Source organism: Saccopteryx bilineata, chromosome 4 (genome assembly GCF_036850765.1).
Source record: "Saccopteryx bilineata isolate mSacBil1 chromosome 4, mSacBil1_pri_phased_curated, whole genome shotgun sequence".
Lineage (NCBI taxonomy): Eukaryota > Metazoa > Chordata > Mammalia > Chiroptera > Emballonuridae > Saccopteryx > Saccopteryx bilineata.
The window spans coordinates 288,413,449-288,430,824 of record NC_089493.1 but is presented as its reverse complement, the minus strand read 5'-3'; the positions used below and the strand labels follow the sequence as shown (position 1 = coordinate 288,430,824).

Sequence of the window (17,376 nt, the reverse complement as noted above, 5' to 3'; positions counted from 1 at the left end):
ACCGGGCGGGGCAGAGCTAAGAGCAGAGGAGGTGAGTGTGAACAGTGAATCCTGGGGCTCTCCCTGCACCTTTTCTGGGAAGGCCATTGCAGAGCAGAAGTGGTCGGAGGTGCCGCTCTTTCCAAGAGCAGGAGGGCTGCAGCAGAGGGAATACGGCAGCTCTGGGTCAGGATGGCAGGGGGGTCTGGGGAGGTGACCTCAGGTGCCATTTCCTGGGGATGTTGGGGTGCTGAAGGCAGGGGGAGAAGGAAGTGCCACTAAGGGGTTCGGCCAGGAGCAGAGGGGGTTCCAGAGACAGGATTGGCACCCACTCTGGCCCTGGTTGACATGAACTGATGGGCCTCTTGGAGCAGAGGCTGCCTTTGCTGTGCTCTGGCTTCCCAGGACTAGGCTGCCTCCAGGAGCCCTGCCTCAAGAACCCGAGTAAGTTCCCTCTGCTGCTCGGGTGGGGGTGGGGGCGGGGGCGGGGCACGAAGGGGGAAGTGGAGGGTGGGCGGGACTGAGCAGCCACAGGCCTAGCCCCTGAGGATCCACAGGTACCCAGGCCGACACTCTTCTTCCCTCCCCAAGATTCCTCCCCGTGGTCAGAGGCAGTGTTTATTAAATTGCTTTTAATGTGTGGCAGTGGGGGGGGCTTTGCCCCCACGCTCCTAGTCTTGCCTTCCGGATTAGGTCAGCAGAGCCCCGGACTGGGGCCCCTGGGAGCTGCAGGGTGGGGGCCCACCTTGCTCTGGGGACGGTGAGGGCTCGTTCTGACGCGGGTGGCATCTGGCCTGGACACGCCTTGGATCAGCAGTGAGCAAAGTGGTCCTCGCCAACGTCACGCAGGTCGCGTCCCGAGACGCTGGGGGGGCTGGCACAAGTGATGTTGTTGTAGGTGGGTGCAGGGGGCTGGCCGTCGTCCCCCTCTGCGGCGGCCGGGACGAACCGGGGCACGACGGTGGGCTGCTGCAGGGCGAAGGCCCTCAGGGCCCGGAGGGCGCAGCCGCAGTGCCAGGGGTTGCCCTCCAGCCACAGGCGCTCCAGGCCAGCGGGCTGGGGCACGAAGGTCCGCAGAGAATTGTTCCTGAGGCTGAGGTAGCGCAGCCGCCCCAGGGGCGAAAGCATGTTCTCGGGCAGGGCCTCCAGGCGGTTGTGTGACACATCCAGCCAGAAGGTGCGCTGCAGCGGCCCCAGGACCTCTGCTGACAGTGCGGACAGTCGGTTGCGGGACAGCAGCAGGTACTCCAGCTTGCCGAGGCCGCGGAACAGCTGACGGGGCAGCTGCGTGAGCTGGTTGGCAGTGAGGTCCAGCTCCAGGAGCTCCGGCAGCCCCCACAGGCTCTGCTCCTCGATGGCGGCGATGCCGTTGTTCCCGAGGAAGAGCCGGCGCAGCCCAGCCAGGCCGGTGAAGGCGTGCTGGCGGACACGGCCCAGGCAGCCGCCCTCCAGGTGCAGGCTGTGCAGCTTGGCCAGGCCCTGGAACACCCGCGCGGGGAGGCTCCGCAGGCAGTTGCCAGAGAGGTTCATGACAGCCACGTTCAGGAGCCCGTGGAAGGCGCCCACCCTGACCTCCTGGATCTGGTTGTGGTTGAGCGTGAGCACCTCCAGCTGGCCCAGGCCCTCGAAGACTTTGTCTGGCAGGTGCCGCAGACGGTTGTGGCCCACCTGCAGCTCCTCCAGGAAGTGCAGGTCCTTGAAGGTCCCGGGCCGCAGGCTGGCGATGGCGTTGTGGGACAGGCGCAGGACGTGCAGACCCAGCAGGCCCGGGAAGGTGTCTTCCAGGAGGCTGCCCACGCGGTTGTGCGACAGGTCCAGCCAGCGCAGCGCCTTCAGGCCGAGGAAGGCGCCCGGGGCCACAGCCGTGATGAGGTTGTGGTCCAGGTAGAGCTTCTGGAGCTTGGGCAGCTTGACGAAGACGTTGGCCTTGACGCTCCGCAGAGCGTTTCTGCTCAGGTCCAGCTCCCGGAGCTCGCCGAGGCCGTGGAAGAGCGGGGGCTGCAGGTAGGCCAGCTTGTTGCCCGCCAGCACCAGCTCCCGCAGGCCGGCCAGGCCCCGGAAGATGCCGTCGGGGAGCACGGCCAGGCTGTTCCAGCCGAGGTTGAGACCCCAGAGGTTGGCCAGGCCCTGGAAGAGGCCCTCGTCCACCCTGCTGAGGAGGTTGTTGTTGAGGCCGAGGGAGGCCAGGCCCGGCGTGTGCAGGAAGGTGCGGGCCTCGAGGCTGCGCAGCTGGTTCCGCTGCAGGTGCAGGTGGTACAGGTTCTGCAGGCCCAGCAGCGCCTTCGGCTCCAGGCTGGCCAGCTGGCTGCCCTGCAGGTTGAGGAAGCCCAGGCCAGAGAAGTTCTGAAAGGCTGCTTCGGGAATGGAGGAAAAGTTATTGCCGTCCAGCCACAGGGCCCTGGTGCCGTCCGGGATGCCGCCGGGCAGCTGTGTGAGGTTCCGGGAGCTGCAGAAGACGCTGAGCTCGTCGGAGTAGTCGTCGTGGCCGCAGGTGCAGACAGCTGGGCACTGCAGGCCCTCGGTGTCCCCTGGCACTCCGGGCTCCACTCCCTCCAGGCCACAGGGGCCTAGTGCTGCCCAGGAGACCAGCAGCAGCGCTAGGGCCAGGCCGCCTGCAGGGAGAAGGACTTGGGGAGAGGTGGCACTGAGGGGCTTGGGATGCAAACCCGGGGTGAGTGAGACATGGGAGTTTTCAGGCCTCATCCTGCACACGTGGGCCACCATGTTACCTAGCACCCGGACCCCAGCCGGCCACGGGAGAAGTAGGTGCTGCTGACTGGAGTGGAGGAGGGGAGCTGAGGTTCGTGGTCACCCCACTTACATTGGAAGCAGAAGGCAGGCAGGTCAACTGGGATGCTCTGCAGCTCAAAACCATCACAGGGTTGACAGGGTTGTGATACCTGCTCCAGAGGAAACTGAGGGCTGGGCACCTGGCGGTTAGGCCACGTGTCCATTTGTGTCCCCAGGGGGACACTCAAGCCGAGCCAGGCTGCCAGGTGGGCCTGGAGGGAGATGTGAGCGAGAGAATGTTCTGGAGCTGGCTTGGCTGGGTATGCACTGGCCCCTTGGGGCTGGACAGAGAGCAGGTGCAGGCGTCAGTGTCAGGAAAGGATTCCAGACCACTAGCAAGACTGTTGACTCACTGGCATCAGCTTTGTCTTGGGACAAAGGGCACCACGCTCCCTGGCAGTCACCCTCATGGGCCCATCCCTGCGCTTGGAGAGCTCTGGCCTCGGGCTGGGGCAGAGGCAGTGAGTGCTGGAGGGCACCCCGTGTCCAGTTGGGTGGGGCTCGGCCCTGAGACGGGGCTGGACAGCAGCGGCTTGGCCTTCAAGGGGCTGAGAGGACAGCAGGCCCCCGGACTGGCAGAGGGTCCAGGGCAAGGCCCCCGAGTGGGAGTGGAAGGAGATAGCTCACCTGCCTCCCTATGTCGCTGTCCTGGCCCCTCAGGCAGGGCTAGGAAAAGGAGACCCTCTGGGGCCGGCGCAGCTGTGCCCTCCAACACCTCTGCAGCCCTCCCCCTCCCCCGTGGGCTCCCCAACATTCAGGCCTACCCAGCTGTCCCTTGGGCTTGGGGACACAGGGAGCCTCACCTTTCCTCGGGGCCATCCTGCATGCAAAGCAGGCAGCAGGTCTGCTGGGGGCTGGCTGTCCCTGTCCTCTGGATTTCCCCACCTCCAGGGCAGCCAGCGCCCTGTCACAGGCCAGCCCATCTCTGCTGGCCCTGGGCTCCATTAACCCCCTCCTGTCAGGTGGCCAGATGCCCTGGGTGTAGATGGCACAGGGGTGGGGCTGGGGGGCTACATCCACCCTGAAGCCAAGGTGGCCATGGTCCACGGGCCACGGTGTGGCTCTGAGGGCCCTAGGGGCCTGTTCCCCACCCCACCCCTCCACTTCCAGCCCAGCTCTGCAGAGGGGCCAGCAGCAGGTGGGGGATGGGAGTGTCCCCTGGGGCAGTCTGGCAGGGTCAGTGCTCCGATAAGTTTGGGGAGCCCAGGAAAGGAGGTCCTGTGCTGGGGTGGGCCTCCTTGGGCAACTCCTGGGTCCCTCCAAAGCAGATGGCCACGTGGGGGTTAAGCACGAGCCACATTTCCCAATGGGCCTGCCTATCTGCCTGGCACGTTGGCCACCCCTTCCCATTTCCTAACCGCCTGGGTGGGGTCGCCCAGCCCTGCCCAGCCTTGGCTCCTCTTGCGACCTCAGGGTCAGCTGGTGTCTGGCCACCGCCCCTCCCCCAGTCTCTATTCTAGAAATGCCTGGCAGAGCCCACGCATCCACCTTGTGTCTGCCTTAAACAGGTGGGCATTGCTTTCCCTGGACGAACTGGGGGTGGCCTAGCCTCAGGACTAGCCTCTGCCTGCTGGGAGACCCCAGGCTGTCCTGCGAGGCTCCTGTGCGGACACGGCCACCCCATTGTGTACATACACAACTGGGCTGTGTGCTCAGTGCCTGGCCCGAGGTTGTCCCTGAATCAGAATGGGTGGTGAAAGCTGGCGGAGCTGCTGGAGCCTAGGGGAGCCCTGCCACGCCCTTCTCCAGCCGCCTGCCTGCCCTTTCTGCTCTCACCAGGTACAGTCTGGCCTCCAGCCGCCCCTCCCTCCTCTGGCTGTCTGTCCGCAGCCCCCTCCGCCTGGGCAGCAGGCCTGGGTTTGGAGGGGGCACAAAAAGCACAGGTGGAGGGGGAACAGCAAGAGCGGTGGACGTTTAGATGCCAATGGAACACACCTGGCCAGGTGGAGAGTGGGGAGAGGATGAGGTGAGGCGGCTGGGAGCCATCCGAACCGCCCCTGTGGGGTCTAGAGGCTCTTCTGGCCACTGGGCCCGGAAGCCGGAGCCCTCCCCCAGCCAGCGTGCTGACCCCTCTGCCTCACCAGCCCTGGGGTGGGGGAGACAGCTTTAGCTCCCTCCCTTTATTGAGCTTGATATTTTTCCAGGTTGTTTCTCAGCTTCTGAGAAATTATAGATCTGCCAGGGAGAAAGTCCACACCCAGAAATTTACAGAGTAAACACACATTTACACAGTAGAAAGTGCAGACTCAGCAGGAGTTCTGGGGCCAGTGGGGCCCCTGCTCTGGAAAGTTCCCCTCAGGGAGGGCCCTCTGTGTGGGGAGTGCGGCTGGAGCAGGGTGCGTGTGGGCACAGGCACAGGAAAGGGTTAATGGTCCAGTCACTGAGCATCTGAGGGTTGGGACAGGAAGTTCCTGTGAATCCCGGCAGAGCTTGGTGTCTGGGACACCCTTACAGGACTTTGGCAGCTGGGCTGCGTATTTTTAAATCTTCCTCGAGTTCTGCAGTAACATCATTGCCCAATGTTCTAAATAAAACGACTCTGTCATCTCTGCCTGGGCCAGCTCTGGTCCCTGCTCCCACCTAGCATCTGGCCTGACTCACCAGCCGGCCAAGGTCTCCCTGAGGAGTTCAGTTTGGCTTGTCTGTCTTCCTCCTTCCTGTAAGGGGCGGAGCCCAGGAGCACTGGGGCCGGCTGCTTGTCAGACAGAGATGAGCCAGGGTCAGCTAGACACAGCTATCTTGCACGCTCATTCACGTCAGTGTGCAGTTACCCATCTGCCCAGGGGCGTTGGGCCTGTGTCTCCTGGGGGTAGGTGCATTGCTGTTGATTCTGAATGGGTTTGTCTCAGCAGGGGAGGCCAACCCTTCCAGACTAGTTAGGGTGCTCAATCTCTCCTGGGGCACCAGGGGCTCCCTTGACACCCCAGGCTACTGTCGTTCTTATCCCCGAGGGGAGGTGATGGTGGTTTTCATTGTTGCCTGTCTTCTCCATCACCAGGGAGATGGCAGCTGGTCAGAGGCTTACTGGCCAGTGGGTTTCCTGTCGTGTGAAGTGCATGTTCAGTCTCTGGCCGACTGTTTGTCAAGTCTGACTTACAAGACTTTTTTTTTTTTTAATCACATTCAGGTGCAAGCCATTTGTCAGGTGTGTGGGGCCCCTGTCTCCTGCTCTGTAGTTTGCCCTTGTGTGCTCTTTATTATGGTTGTAGTGAGGGTTCTTGAATTGTTAGCAAGATTAATGAGTTTGTTTTATTGCTTTGTTGGGTTTTTTTGTATTTTTCTGAAGTTGGAAACGGGGAGGCAGTCAGACAGACTTCCGCATGTGCCCGACCAGGATCCACCCAGCATGCCCACCAGGGGGCGATGCTCTGCCCATCTGGGGTGTCGCTCTGGTCCAACCAGAGCCATTCTAGTGCCTGAGGCAGAGGCCATGGAGCCATCCTCGGCGCCCGGGGCCAACTTTGCTCCATTGGAGCCTTGGCTGTGGGAGGGGAAGAGAGACAGAGAGGAAGGAGAAGGGGTGGGGTGGAGAAGCAGATGGGTGCTTCTCCTGTGTGTCCTGGCCGGGAATCGAACCTGGGACTCCTGCACGCCAGGCCGACACTCTACCACTGAGCCAACCGGCCAGGGCTTATTGCTTTGTTTGACTGCTTTTGTATCATGGTTTGCTAGGCTCCCCTCCTATACTCCAATCAGTATGTGATTTTGTTTTTAAAAGCAAGCCGCAAATGTGTTTGGGGCCATGAGTTCTTTGGAACGCTAGTTCACTTGCTGGGCTTTTTGTAATAACAGCTTAATTGATTACTTAATTGTATGGCAAATATCTATTTCTCTCTGTTTCAGTGTAACAATAGGAGACAACCTAGAAACTGACCAAACCAGAATGAAATCACCCAATACGATCACACATCACACGGTGGTTCACCCTGGCTGTCAATGTGACATTAGGGCGGAATGCTAATAATGCTAGTAATAATAACGATGCTATTACTGCTACTGCTATTGTCACTACCTTTCAATTTCCTAGTATAGTAACTGCACACAACCTTACACAGTATGCACAAAAATCACACTTAATTTTTTATCCACCACAGAGTAGCAAGCAACAATTCATATTTTCATTATATACTTAACAACAACACATATTCAGGTCATAACAAGTGATATTTCTTATACAAACCCTGTTTCTTAGCTCCTCCTGTGGGGACAGGATGGTCTCAGATGTTCCTTAAATGTTACATATTGAACTTGATTTCTCAAGTACCAACAATAAAGATGGAAAAAATCCTAGACTTTCTTTTTATGTAGTCCAGTTTATCAGACTATGGTTTCAAATCCTATTTGGCACATGACTTGCATGTTCTCCTAAATATACCTTGAAACCATGTTGTTGAGCTTTCACCTTGACATCTGCTGGCTCCCTTCTCTCCATCCACCTCCTAAGAGTGAGGTGAAGCTCAAGTTCATGGCTGGCTTCCTCCCTGCCCAGTGCCCCCTCGCCATATATCCCGTGCCCACTTCAGTGGGAGCCCTCCCCACTCTCACTGCCCCCTCCTGTCCCACCCACGCCACAGGCTTTTCCGGTGGTCCTGGTAACTGGTAGAGCAAGTCTCCCCTTCTCTCTCCTTCAAGAGCGCTTGGCTTGGCCCTCTGCATTTCCTATCTGCTGTGGGAGTAGCCTGCCAGGATCTAAACAAAACCAAGACTTCTTTTGTTTGTTTTTGAGAGAGAGTGAGAGGCAGGGAGAGACAGGAGCATGGTGCTGTTCCTGTATGTGCCCTGACCGGGGAATTGAACCCGGCAACTTACATGCTCCATGACAACGCTCCAACCAACCAAGCTCTCTGACCTAGGCTTAATTTTTTTAATTTGTTAATTGATTTTTAGAGAGACAGAGGGGAGGGGAAAGGAAGCATTCATTTGTTGTTCCACTCAGTTGTGCGTTCACTGGTTGCTTCCCATGTCTGCCCTGACCAGGGATTGAACCTACAACGTTGTTGTTTCAGGGACGACACCCTTAACAGACTGAGCTAACTGGCTAGGACCCCGAGACTCTCTTGAATTATGAATTGTGTTGCAGTTTGGAGAGAATTGATATCTTCACAATATTTTCGGTTCTGTGTAGTATATGGTCTAATTTACCCTTTCATTTATGTCTTCTTTGGTTTCTCTGCTTTTGTAGATGTCTGTGTTGTAATCTTGATATATTATTATAAATATTTTTTTCCTCTTTTTATTTTGTTTGTGTAGGTTGAAATTGTTTTTGAGAAGTAGATTGGGAAAACATAATAAAGTATTAACAAATATGTTGCTTTTACCCAACAATTTTCTAAAACAGCTTTATTAATATGTAATTCACACACCACAAAATGCACCCATTGTAAGTATACAGTTCATTGATTCTTAGTAAATGTGTTGAGTTGTGAAGCCATACCCACAGTCCAGCTTTAAATGAGAAGCATCAGCTCTTTGTTGTGGCACCTTAGTTGTTCATTGATTGCTTTCTCATATGTGCCTTGACCGAGAGGCTACAGCAGACTGAGCAACCCCTTGCTCAAGCCAGTGACCCTGGGCTCAAGCTAGTGATCTTGGGCTTTAAGCCAGCGACCATGAGGTCATGTCTATGATCCCACGCTCAAGCCAGCAACCCCCGCACTCAAGCCAGCAACCTCAAGGTTTTGAACCTGGGTCCTCTGCGTCCCAGTCTGACACTCCACTGTGCCACCGCCTGGTCAGGCACTCCTGGACAGATTCTTAGAAGTGGATTGCTGCTTCATATAGGATTTATGTCTAATTTTAAAAAAATGTTTTCCCCTCAGTGACAGCCACTGAGCGGACAGACTCCTCTTGTTCACGCACCCTGCTCTGCCTCCTCTGTAACCATGTTTGGCAAACCTGACATGGCTGAGGTTGATAAATTCAGTAAGTCAAAATTGAAGACGACAGAAACACAAGAAAAATCCACTGCCTTCCAAAGAAACAACTGGACAGGCAAAGCAAGCAGGCAAATTGAGAAGGACGCAACCCATAGTTAGTTTTTGAAGATGTAGGAAGAAGGCCAGGAGCTAGAAAGGGCAAGCAGACCTCCCCCTTAAGTCTCTGGAAGGAAATAGGCCTGCTGACACTTAATCCTGTGACACTCATGTCAGACTTCTGACCTCCAGAACTGCCAGGTGATAAACCTGTTATTTTAAATCACCAACTTTATAGGGACTGGATACAGCAGAATTCAGAAATTCACACAGGACATCTTTGATCAGGCTGAGGAAGCGCCCTCCTATTCAGTTGAAATCTTTTATCATGAATGAGTGTTGGACTTTGTCAAATATTTTTCTGCACCCATTGAGATGACCTTGTGGGTTTTGTCTTTTATTCACTACTATGGTCTGTTTGAGCATTGGTTTTAGATATTTAACCAACCTTGCATTGTCATAAATTGCATTTGGTCATCGTGTCTAGTGTTGCTAACATTTTATTGAGGATTTTACATCTGTGTTCATGAGAGACACTGATCTCATTTTCTTTATTTGTGATATCTCTGGCTTTGGAATTGGGACGACACTAGCCTCACAGAGTGAGTTGGAAGAGTTCCCTCCCCTTCCTGAGAGTTTGAGAGGGATTGGTGTTACTGACGGAATGCATTAGTGAAGCCATGGAGGCCTGGCCTTTCCTCTGCATGAAGACTTCAGACTTTTTATTAATTCAACTTTGTTAGGAGTCTATTCCGATTTTCTACCTTTTTAGTCAATTTAAATGATGTCTTTTTAGAAATTTGTCTATTTCATGTTATCTCATTTGTTGGTTTTGAGTTTTTCTACTAGAGATGCTCGACTTAATGATGTAGTTATAGCCTGATAAACCCAAGGAGGTTGAGAATGCACTCAGTACACCTAACCTACCAACATCAGAGCTTAGTTTAGTCTGCCTTAACTGGGCTCAGCACACTTATGTTAGCCTGCTAGTCAGTAACATCAACTAACACAATGCCTGGTTTATAAAGTGTTAATAATTTATTGTGATTATCACTTTTCCACATTTTAAATCAAACCACTGTAAGTCGGGTGGCCATCTATATTCCTTTATAAGTCCTGTTAACTTCTGTAGGATCATGAGTGATGTTCCCCTTTTCAATCACCATTTGGTAAAATTTGTGTTCTCTTATTTTCTTGGTCAATAGAACTAAGGCTATGTCAATTTTTTTATTATTTATTTTATTTTTGTGAGAGAAACAGAGGGACAGATAGGGACAGACAGACAGGAAGGGAAAGAGCTGAGAAGAAACCAACAAACATCAGTTCACTGCAGCACCTTAGTTGTTTATTGATTGCTTTCTCATATGTGCCTTGACCGGCAGGAGTGGGGGGAGCTACAGTGGAGCAAGCGACCCCTTGCTCAGTCAGCGACCTTGGGCTCAAGCCAGCGACCATGGGGTCATGTCTGGTCTGTGATCCCACACTCAAGCCAGCGACCTCGGGGTTTCTAACCTGGGTCCTCTGCATCCCAGGCTGATGCTCTATTCACTGTGCCACCGCCTGGTCAAGTCTGTTGACCTTTTCAAAGAACTTTGTTTCTCTGTTTTCTGTTGTACTCAGTTCCCTCAAGTTACTCTTCCTCTCTTCAGTTTCCTTTCGGTTTCATTTGGTATTCCTTTTCCTAGCTTCCTAAGGTAGAAGCCTAGCTTTCTTGTTTGAGGCCTTTCTTTTTTTTCTCATACAGGCGTTTAAAGCTATATAAGTTTTCCTCTAGCACTGCATTACTGTATCCTACAAATTTTGATATGTTGTGGTTTCATTTTCACTGTTATTTCACTCAGATACTATTTAGGGAATACATTGTTTAACTTTCAAACATTTGGGTTTTTCCAGACTTCATTCTGGCTTTTTTTGTTTTGTTTTGTTTTGTTTTAGATTTTATTTATTCATTTTTAGAGAAATAGGAGAGAGAGAGAGAGAGAAGCGGGAGAGGAGCAGGAAGCATCAGCTCCCATACACACCTTGACAAGGGAAGCCCAGGGTTTCAGACTGGTTGTTACAGATGACCTCAGTATCCAGGTCGATGCGTTATCCACTGTACCACCACGTCAGGCAGACTTCATTCTGTTCTAGATACTTAATTCCACTGATGTTAGAGAACATATTTTATATAATTTCAGTATCTTAATCTTTATGGTAACATAATTTGTGGCCTAAGATATAGTCTATCCTAGAGAATGTTTCATTGGTACCTGGAAACAATATTGGTGAAATGTTCTATACATTAATAGGTTCACTTGTGTGATAGTGTTCAATCTTCTTTATCCTTGCTTCTGTTCTGTGTAGTTGTCCTAAAATCTCCATTTATTACTGCCGAATTACCTATTTTTCCTTTCAGTTTCTAAGATTATTTTTCCCCATTGACTTCCCTACCACCTCTGCTCATTGAAACCAGACAAGGTATTTGTTGCTGCAACAGAGTACTGTTATAACAGAAATCACAGAGCCTAACCAGGCGGTGACGCAGTGGGTAGAGCATCGGACTGGGATGCGGAGGATCCAGGTTCAAGACCCCAAAGTTGCAGGCTTGAGTGCGGGCTCATCTGGTTTGAGCAAAAGCTCACCAGCTTGGACCCAAGGTCACTAACTTGAGCAAGGGGTCACTCGGTTTGCTGTAGCCCCACGGTCAAGGCACATATGAGAAAGCAATCAATGAACAACTAAAATGTCACAACGAAAAACTAATGATTGATGCTTCTCATCTCTCTCCATTCCTGTCTGTCTGTCCCTGTCTATCCCTCTCTCTGACTCTCTCTCTGTCTCTGTAAAAAAAAAAAGTCACAGAGAAAAGAAGAATTCATTATTGGTTATAGAGCTTAAGTCAAAGTTATGGGCTAAGAATATTTACTGAAAAGCAGAAAGAATAGTAGAACTCTGAGCTAGGGGTCAAAGTGAAGGAGGAAGAAAGAGAAAGGACCTGGTTCCTAACGTCCTGCCTCAACCTCCCCCCCACCCACATACCCATCTAGCCTCAGTGGAATCCAGATGGGTTTGTAAGCGTAGGAAAGAAAAAACTTACCAAAAGCAGCTGGAGAATAGAAGCAGCACTATACCCCCTAAAAATACCCACAAAAGGAAACACCAGGCTCAAACTAGAATTACCTTCCACAAACTCCTGAAGTGAAGAAACATTCCATGTTACTTTATCATTTACCAAAACCAGACAGGTTGTCTGAGAAAGGAACCATTTGACCAAACCAGCAGCTGTTCTGATGAAATGTGATTTAGCCCAAAATTACGATGACAGCATTGAAAAACCATTCCCATAATTCACCAGACCGAAGGAGAATGACCAATTGGTGCAGAAAAATTAGGTGGTAAGATCCACTTCCCAATTGGGGTGGCTTCTCCCAAAGAAGGAAGGAAGTAACATGCTCAAGGTAAGGACGGGACTCAGCCCAACTGCCAACCTCAAGAGGACAAGTGGCCTGTGCCTGTGCCACACCTGCCACTTCCTCCTGGCAACACCACTCCCCTGGTATTCCTCCACCCAATGAGTTCTTGGGTTCCAGACCTATGAGCGCCTGACATCCTGACCTACCTCTTGCATGACAACACCCGTCATGGCTTTAGGGCTCACCCACATGCTGGCAAAGCCCTAAGTGCATTTCCGGCTGGACCTTGGCCTGAACTTCCTCTGTTTACCTGAATGTTTCAACAGGCATTTTAAACTCAACCTGTCCAAACCCAGCCCCATACATCTCCAGTGAGTAAACAGATGTGGGGTCCCCTTAACTCAGCACTCACAGCTCAGAGCCAAGCTGGGAGCCAATGCCTCTGCCTCCACCTCAGCTCACACTGGGAGTCTGCCACCTCTCCCATGTCCACCTGGCCTGCCCCAAGCTGCCACTCCAGCTGCCTGTGCAGCGACCCTGCCGTGACCCACAGAAATCCTAGGTAGGGCAGCTGTGACCTGCCTCTGCACATCTCGGAGCAAATGATGCATAGAGTGACCCGTCCTCTGCCTCGTCCTTGCAGCCTCACCCTCCCGTGGGCTGCCCTAGGGCCTTTGCACTTGCTTTTCTTCCCCTGGGATAGGGGCAGTTTGCTCCCTGGGTCCCCTCAGTTTTTCCTCGCATGTCACCTCTCTAAGGAGACGTTCTGGGTGCTCTATGGACATTTTGCTGCTGTATTTTCTCCACAGTGCTCCCTCCATCTGACCGGCCAGCAATGGAACCATCTTCCCTGTCCATCCCTCCACCGGAACAGAAGCTCCCCAAGGGCAGGGACTCCTGTCTGTCCCTCTGAGTCCCCGGAGCACCCAGGTCGGCCACACCTCAGCACTTAGACATCATTAAGCCAATGAAGTCAGAATAAAGGTCACTGTGCCTACTCACCCCATTTCAAAACGGAGATGTGGAAAACACGTGGATGGGACCACAAAAGGTCGACAAAGGAAACATCAAGATGAGCACGTTTATCAGGTTCCCAAGAACAAAGTCAGCTGCCCTTTACCCTCTGACCACTGGAGGAACTAAAAAGAAGGTGCTGTTGACAACACATCAAAAACAAAGTATATTGCCTGACCAGGTGGTGGCGCAGTGGATAGAGCGTTGGACTGGGATGCGGAGGACCCAGGTTCGAGACCCCAAGGTCGCCAGCTTGAGCAAAAGCTCACCAGCTTGGACCCAAGGTCGCTGGCTTGAGCAAGGGGTTACTCGGTCTACTGTAGCCCCACGGTCAAGGCACATATGAGAAAGCAATCAATGAACAACTAAGGTGTCGCAACAAAAAACTAATGATTGATGCTTGTCATCTCTCCATTCCTGTCTGTCTGTCCCTATCTATCCCTCTCTGACTCTCTCTGTCACTGTAAAAAAACAAACAAAAAACACACAAAGTATTGCCTAACCTCTGGTGGTGCAGTGGATAAAGCATTGACCTGAAACGCTAAGGTCTCCAGTTCAAAACCCTGGGCTTGCCTAATGCTTCCTGCTCTTCCCCCACTTCTTTCTTTCTTTCTCTCTCCCTCTCTCCCTCCCTCTCTCTCTCTCTCTCTCTCCCTCCCTCCCTCTTTCTTCTCTACGCTCCCAACAGCTATGGCTCCAATGGTTGGAGAAATTTGGCCCCGGGGTGCTGAGAATGGCTCCTTTTTGAGTAATGGAGCAGCGGCCTCTAGTGGATCCTGGTGGTGGTGGGGGGCATGCCGGAGCCTGTCTCTGCCTTCCTGCCTCCGGGCTTCTCACTTAATTTAAAAAACAAAACAAAGTACCTAGGGACCAGTGAGAAATGGCCTCTGGGGAGAAAGTTATAAAACCTGATGGTAAAGCATCTATCTGCCTAATAGTAAAGTATTTCTCTGGTCTTTGTTCCTGATGAGAGGAAGGAGCCTCCTTAATTCCTTGGAATTCCCCTGGCCACCTGAGTTTACACTAATGAGGTGACTGTCACAGAGGGTTGGATATGTAGGGGGCAGAGCTGAAGTTCAATCATGTGGCCAGTGATCCCATAGCTGACAGGGTGACACCCCAAAACAGTTCAACTCAGGCCTGTGGAGTTTCCTGCAGGTGAGCGCCTTGGTATGCCAGGAGGGGGACACACCTACATTCCACAGAGACTCAGTGTCCGGACCCTCCCGGACCTCACCTGTGGGTCTCATCACTTGGCTGGTCCTGGTGTGTAGCCAGCTGGACAGAGTGCTGGGGGCCTAGGGAACCCAAGCTTCCAGCGGGTGCGTATGGTCAGGGCGGTCATGCTGGGGACCGTGCCCTTCACCGGTGGGTAGACACTGGTGGTGGGCATCAGAGGTGCACTTTAGTAGCACCGTGTGGACAGCACCAGAGATCCAAGTGGATGGACAAACAGCAGGTTCAAAGCCTGAAACTCCGTATCACAAAAAGTGATTTCTTCCCGATCCAGTGAGTCAACATTACTCCCGTGCCAATCCCAGATACCAGTATCCCAATATTTATATGTAAGACCAAAGGGCCAACACTCTCCTGAAGGACGAAGCTGGGTCATGGGCCTTCCTGGAAATGAAGACTCGTTCTAAGCTGTAGAGACAGAACGTGGGGCCAGGGGCAGGGCAGGCAGACACACCAACAGAATGGGGCGCTGCGGGATACGCGGCCCAACACCAGGGCCAGCCGTGCCAACAGAGGACACGGACACGGGATCCAGTAACCAGAAAACAGCATCTTCACATGAATTCTAAACCTCCGTGTGAAAAGCAAAACAAAAAACTGCAGGAAATTACAGGAAGGCACCGGAGGAGGGAACGAGTTGTTAAACATGACACAAAAGCATTTACTGTAAAGTAAAAAAAGATGCATTTGACCATAATAAATTAAGAATTTCTTCAACAAGACACCGGCAAACTCGGTGATAACTGCACACCCCCACACCACCAAGAACTCATGAAGTACGCCACAGGAAATGGAAGGGCTCCTGATCGGCAAGAAACAAACAGCAGGGAGCTAAGGAAGAACCTAGGAGCGGCCATTCACAATGCGGAAAGCCCAGTGGCCAAAGCGTGTAAAACCTCCCAGTAACCAGGGAGGTGCTGGTGAAGCCCCCATAAAGCGCCATCATTCCACACTCTCCAGGTGGGCAAAACGGAACCAGTTTAAGCCCAGGGTGGCACTGGGGTGGAGCTGCCCGCTGGGGCAGTGGCTCAGTCTGCTTTACTAGAGGAGCCGCGTGTTCTCCTGAGCCAAGTGCCCATCTTTCCGGCAGCAGCAGGGACTGCAGGAGAGCTTCCCAGCTGGGAATCCAGACCCGGGACATGTGCCACGTTTCCACAACGCACCAAGGTGAACGCACCCATCCCTCAGGGCTAAGCTCTCCCAGAGGACCAGGAGGGTAGTGGGCACGCTTTCCTTACATTCCCCACGTTTTACACATGTCCTGTTTCTACACTTTGCCATTTAAATGTGCAATCAGGGCGCAGGAACAGGGAAGAGGGTCATGGAGGGTGCCGGGGGAGAGGGCCTGTTGGCAGCTGGTTAGAATAGTACCACTCCCCTGGAACACAGCCTGCCTGCAGCCAGGGAGGCTGCGCATGCCCGCAGGAAGAAGCAGTTACTCCAATGTCCCTGGGGCAGGGCTGCCAACAGCGCAAGAGGCACCTGGTGAAACGGGCACCAGACCCACAGGCCTACGTGGACCCTCGTGATCCCCAGTGTTTACAGGTTTCACAAGCAATGAACACTGTGTCCTGAGACACCTGCACCAGGATTTCCACAGTTGGTACAAAGTTATAAAATGAAGCATCTAGAAGGACCCATACAAACCCCATTCCATGACACCCTTTTGGTGTGGGGAGACTGCTGGTCACAGAGAGCTTTGGCTTCACCTAGAATGTCCCAATCTTTGGACATGTCTCCATGTGATTCTCAAGCAATTTCTAAATGTCCTGGATTCCCAGACGCCCAGCAGCATGGCCATGCCAGTACCTGCAGTGACATGCAGCCTAAGCTCAGCCAAGAACAGGGACAAGTGACCTTTGGGACCTGTGGACTGGAGGGAGAACGGTGCTAGACAACCATGCTTTGTCATGACCAGCCTGGGACAAGGAGTAAAAGTGGCCTCCACAGAAGCGGTGGCACACAGTGTGAGCATTGTCACAACGGCAGGCTGACCAGAGCTCAGTGAGCAGAGCTTTGCGGATGCCGCACCTGGCACTGCTCTTTTGTTACAGAGCAAAGCCAAACTGAAAATGTCAAACACAGAAGACTTCCAGACCCAGAGAGTTAGTTGGGAACAAACGCCCTTCCTGCCACCAGCTGTCCGCTGGGTTTGAGCCACACACAACCCAAGGCCCATACTCCCCCCTCCCACATAAAAACCCCCAAGTGCCATCAGGACACCCATGGCCACCTCCCCACAGGCCTCCTTGCCCGGACAGCCCGCCTCTCTGCCTGGGACGGGACTCAGTGCATGCAGAGCCCACCCGGCATGCTCAGGGCCTAGGGCGGCCTGACACTCAGCCTAGGAGCCACCCCTAGCATGGTAGCTTCCAGGATGGCTGCAGTTCAGGTTTTCTGAGCTGGAGGGGACGGCTGCAGAGCAGGGACACCCTCCTAGAGTGCACAGCCTCTCCACACTGCTGCTGGGAGGAAGGACGTGAAAACCTCTCCCTGCCTGGGCCCAGGTGCATCAGACCTTGAGGACTGCAAGGTGCCAACAGTCATGTGGGTGCCTGGCGACTCCAGTGCAGCTGGCATCCCGGAGTCCCTCCTGTCAGCTCCCTCCTTTGCCCACTGGTCCTGGGAATGTCCCCAGAACAGGCCCTCCTTTGCAGGGATGGGGTGTGCAAAGTTGGGACCTGCGTGCGTGCACGTGGCAGAGGGTCCCAGTCCCGGTCTGCAGACCCGGCCCCTGGCATCTGGCCTCACTGCATCGATGGCCCCGCTCAGGAAGGGGCTCCCCGCCTGACTACAGAACATGGAAACGACCTTGTGAAGACAGCGACACAGGATCCTTGAGAGAACGACCCTCTCTCTCTACAAGTAGCTGGAGGCGGGGGGTCCATGGGGGCGACAGCAGGTCCCTTCTCGCGGTGCACACCCCTTTCCAGGGGCAGGGGCCCTGTTCTGATGAGCAGGGGCTGCTGGCCTTGGCAGGGGAAAGAGGG

The 17,376-nt window shown here is 53.5% G+C and overlaps 1 protein-coding gene and 1 pseudogene across 2 annotated transcripts; one reads left to right on the top strand and one right to left on the bottom strand.

Moving 5' to 3' along the window:
• Positions 1 to 596: 596 nt before the first annotated feature.
• On the bottom strand, positions 597 to 7,984 carry IGFALS (insulin like growth factor binding protein acid labile subunit). 2 transcript variants are annotated; one of them, XM_066275290.1, is made up of 2 exons: positions 2,801 to 7,984; positions 597 to 2,591 (listed from the first exon to the last, which is right to left on the bottom strand). In XM_066275290.1, exons 1-2 carry the CDS (start codon positions 2,931 to 2,933, stop codon positions 790 to 792), a joined length of 1,935 nt encoding a protein of 644 aa, XP_066131387.1. In that variant the 5' UTR covers positions 2,934 to 7,984; the 3' UTR covers positions 597 to 789. The 2 variants fall into 2 exon arrangements, with proteins under 2 accessions (XP_066131387.1, XP_066131386.1); XM_066275289.1 differs by having other exon boundaries at positions 3,573 to 7,982.
• Positions 7,985 to 8,498: 514 nt separating this feature from the next.
• Positions 8,499 to 13,777, top strand: LOC136334720 (thymosin beta-4-like; annotated as a pseudogene).
• The last annotated feature ends 3,599 nt before the right edge of the window (positions 13,778 to 17,376 follow it).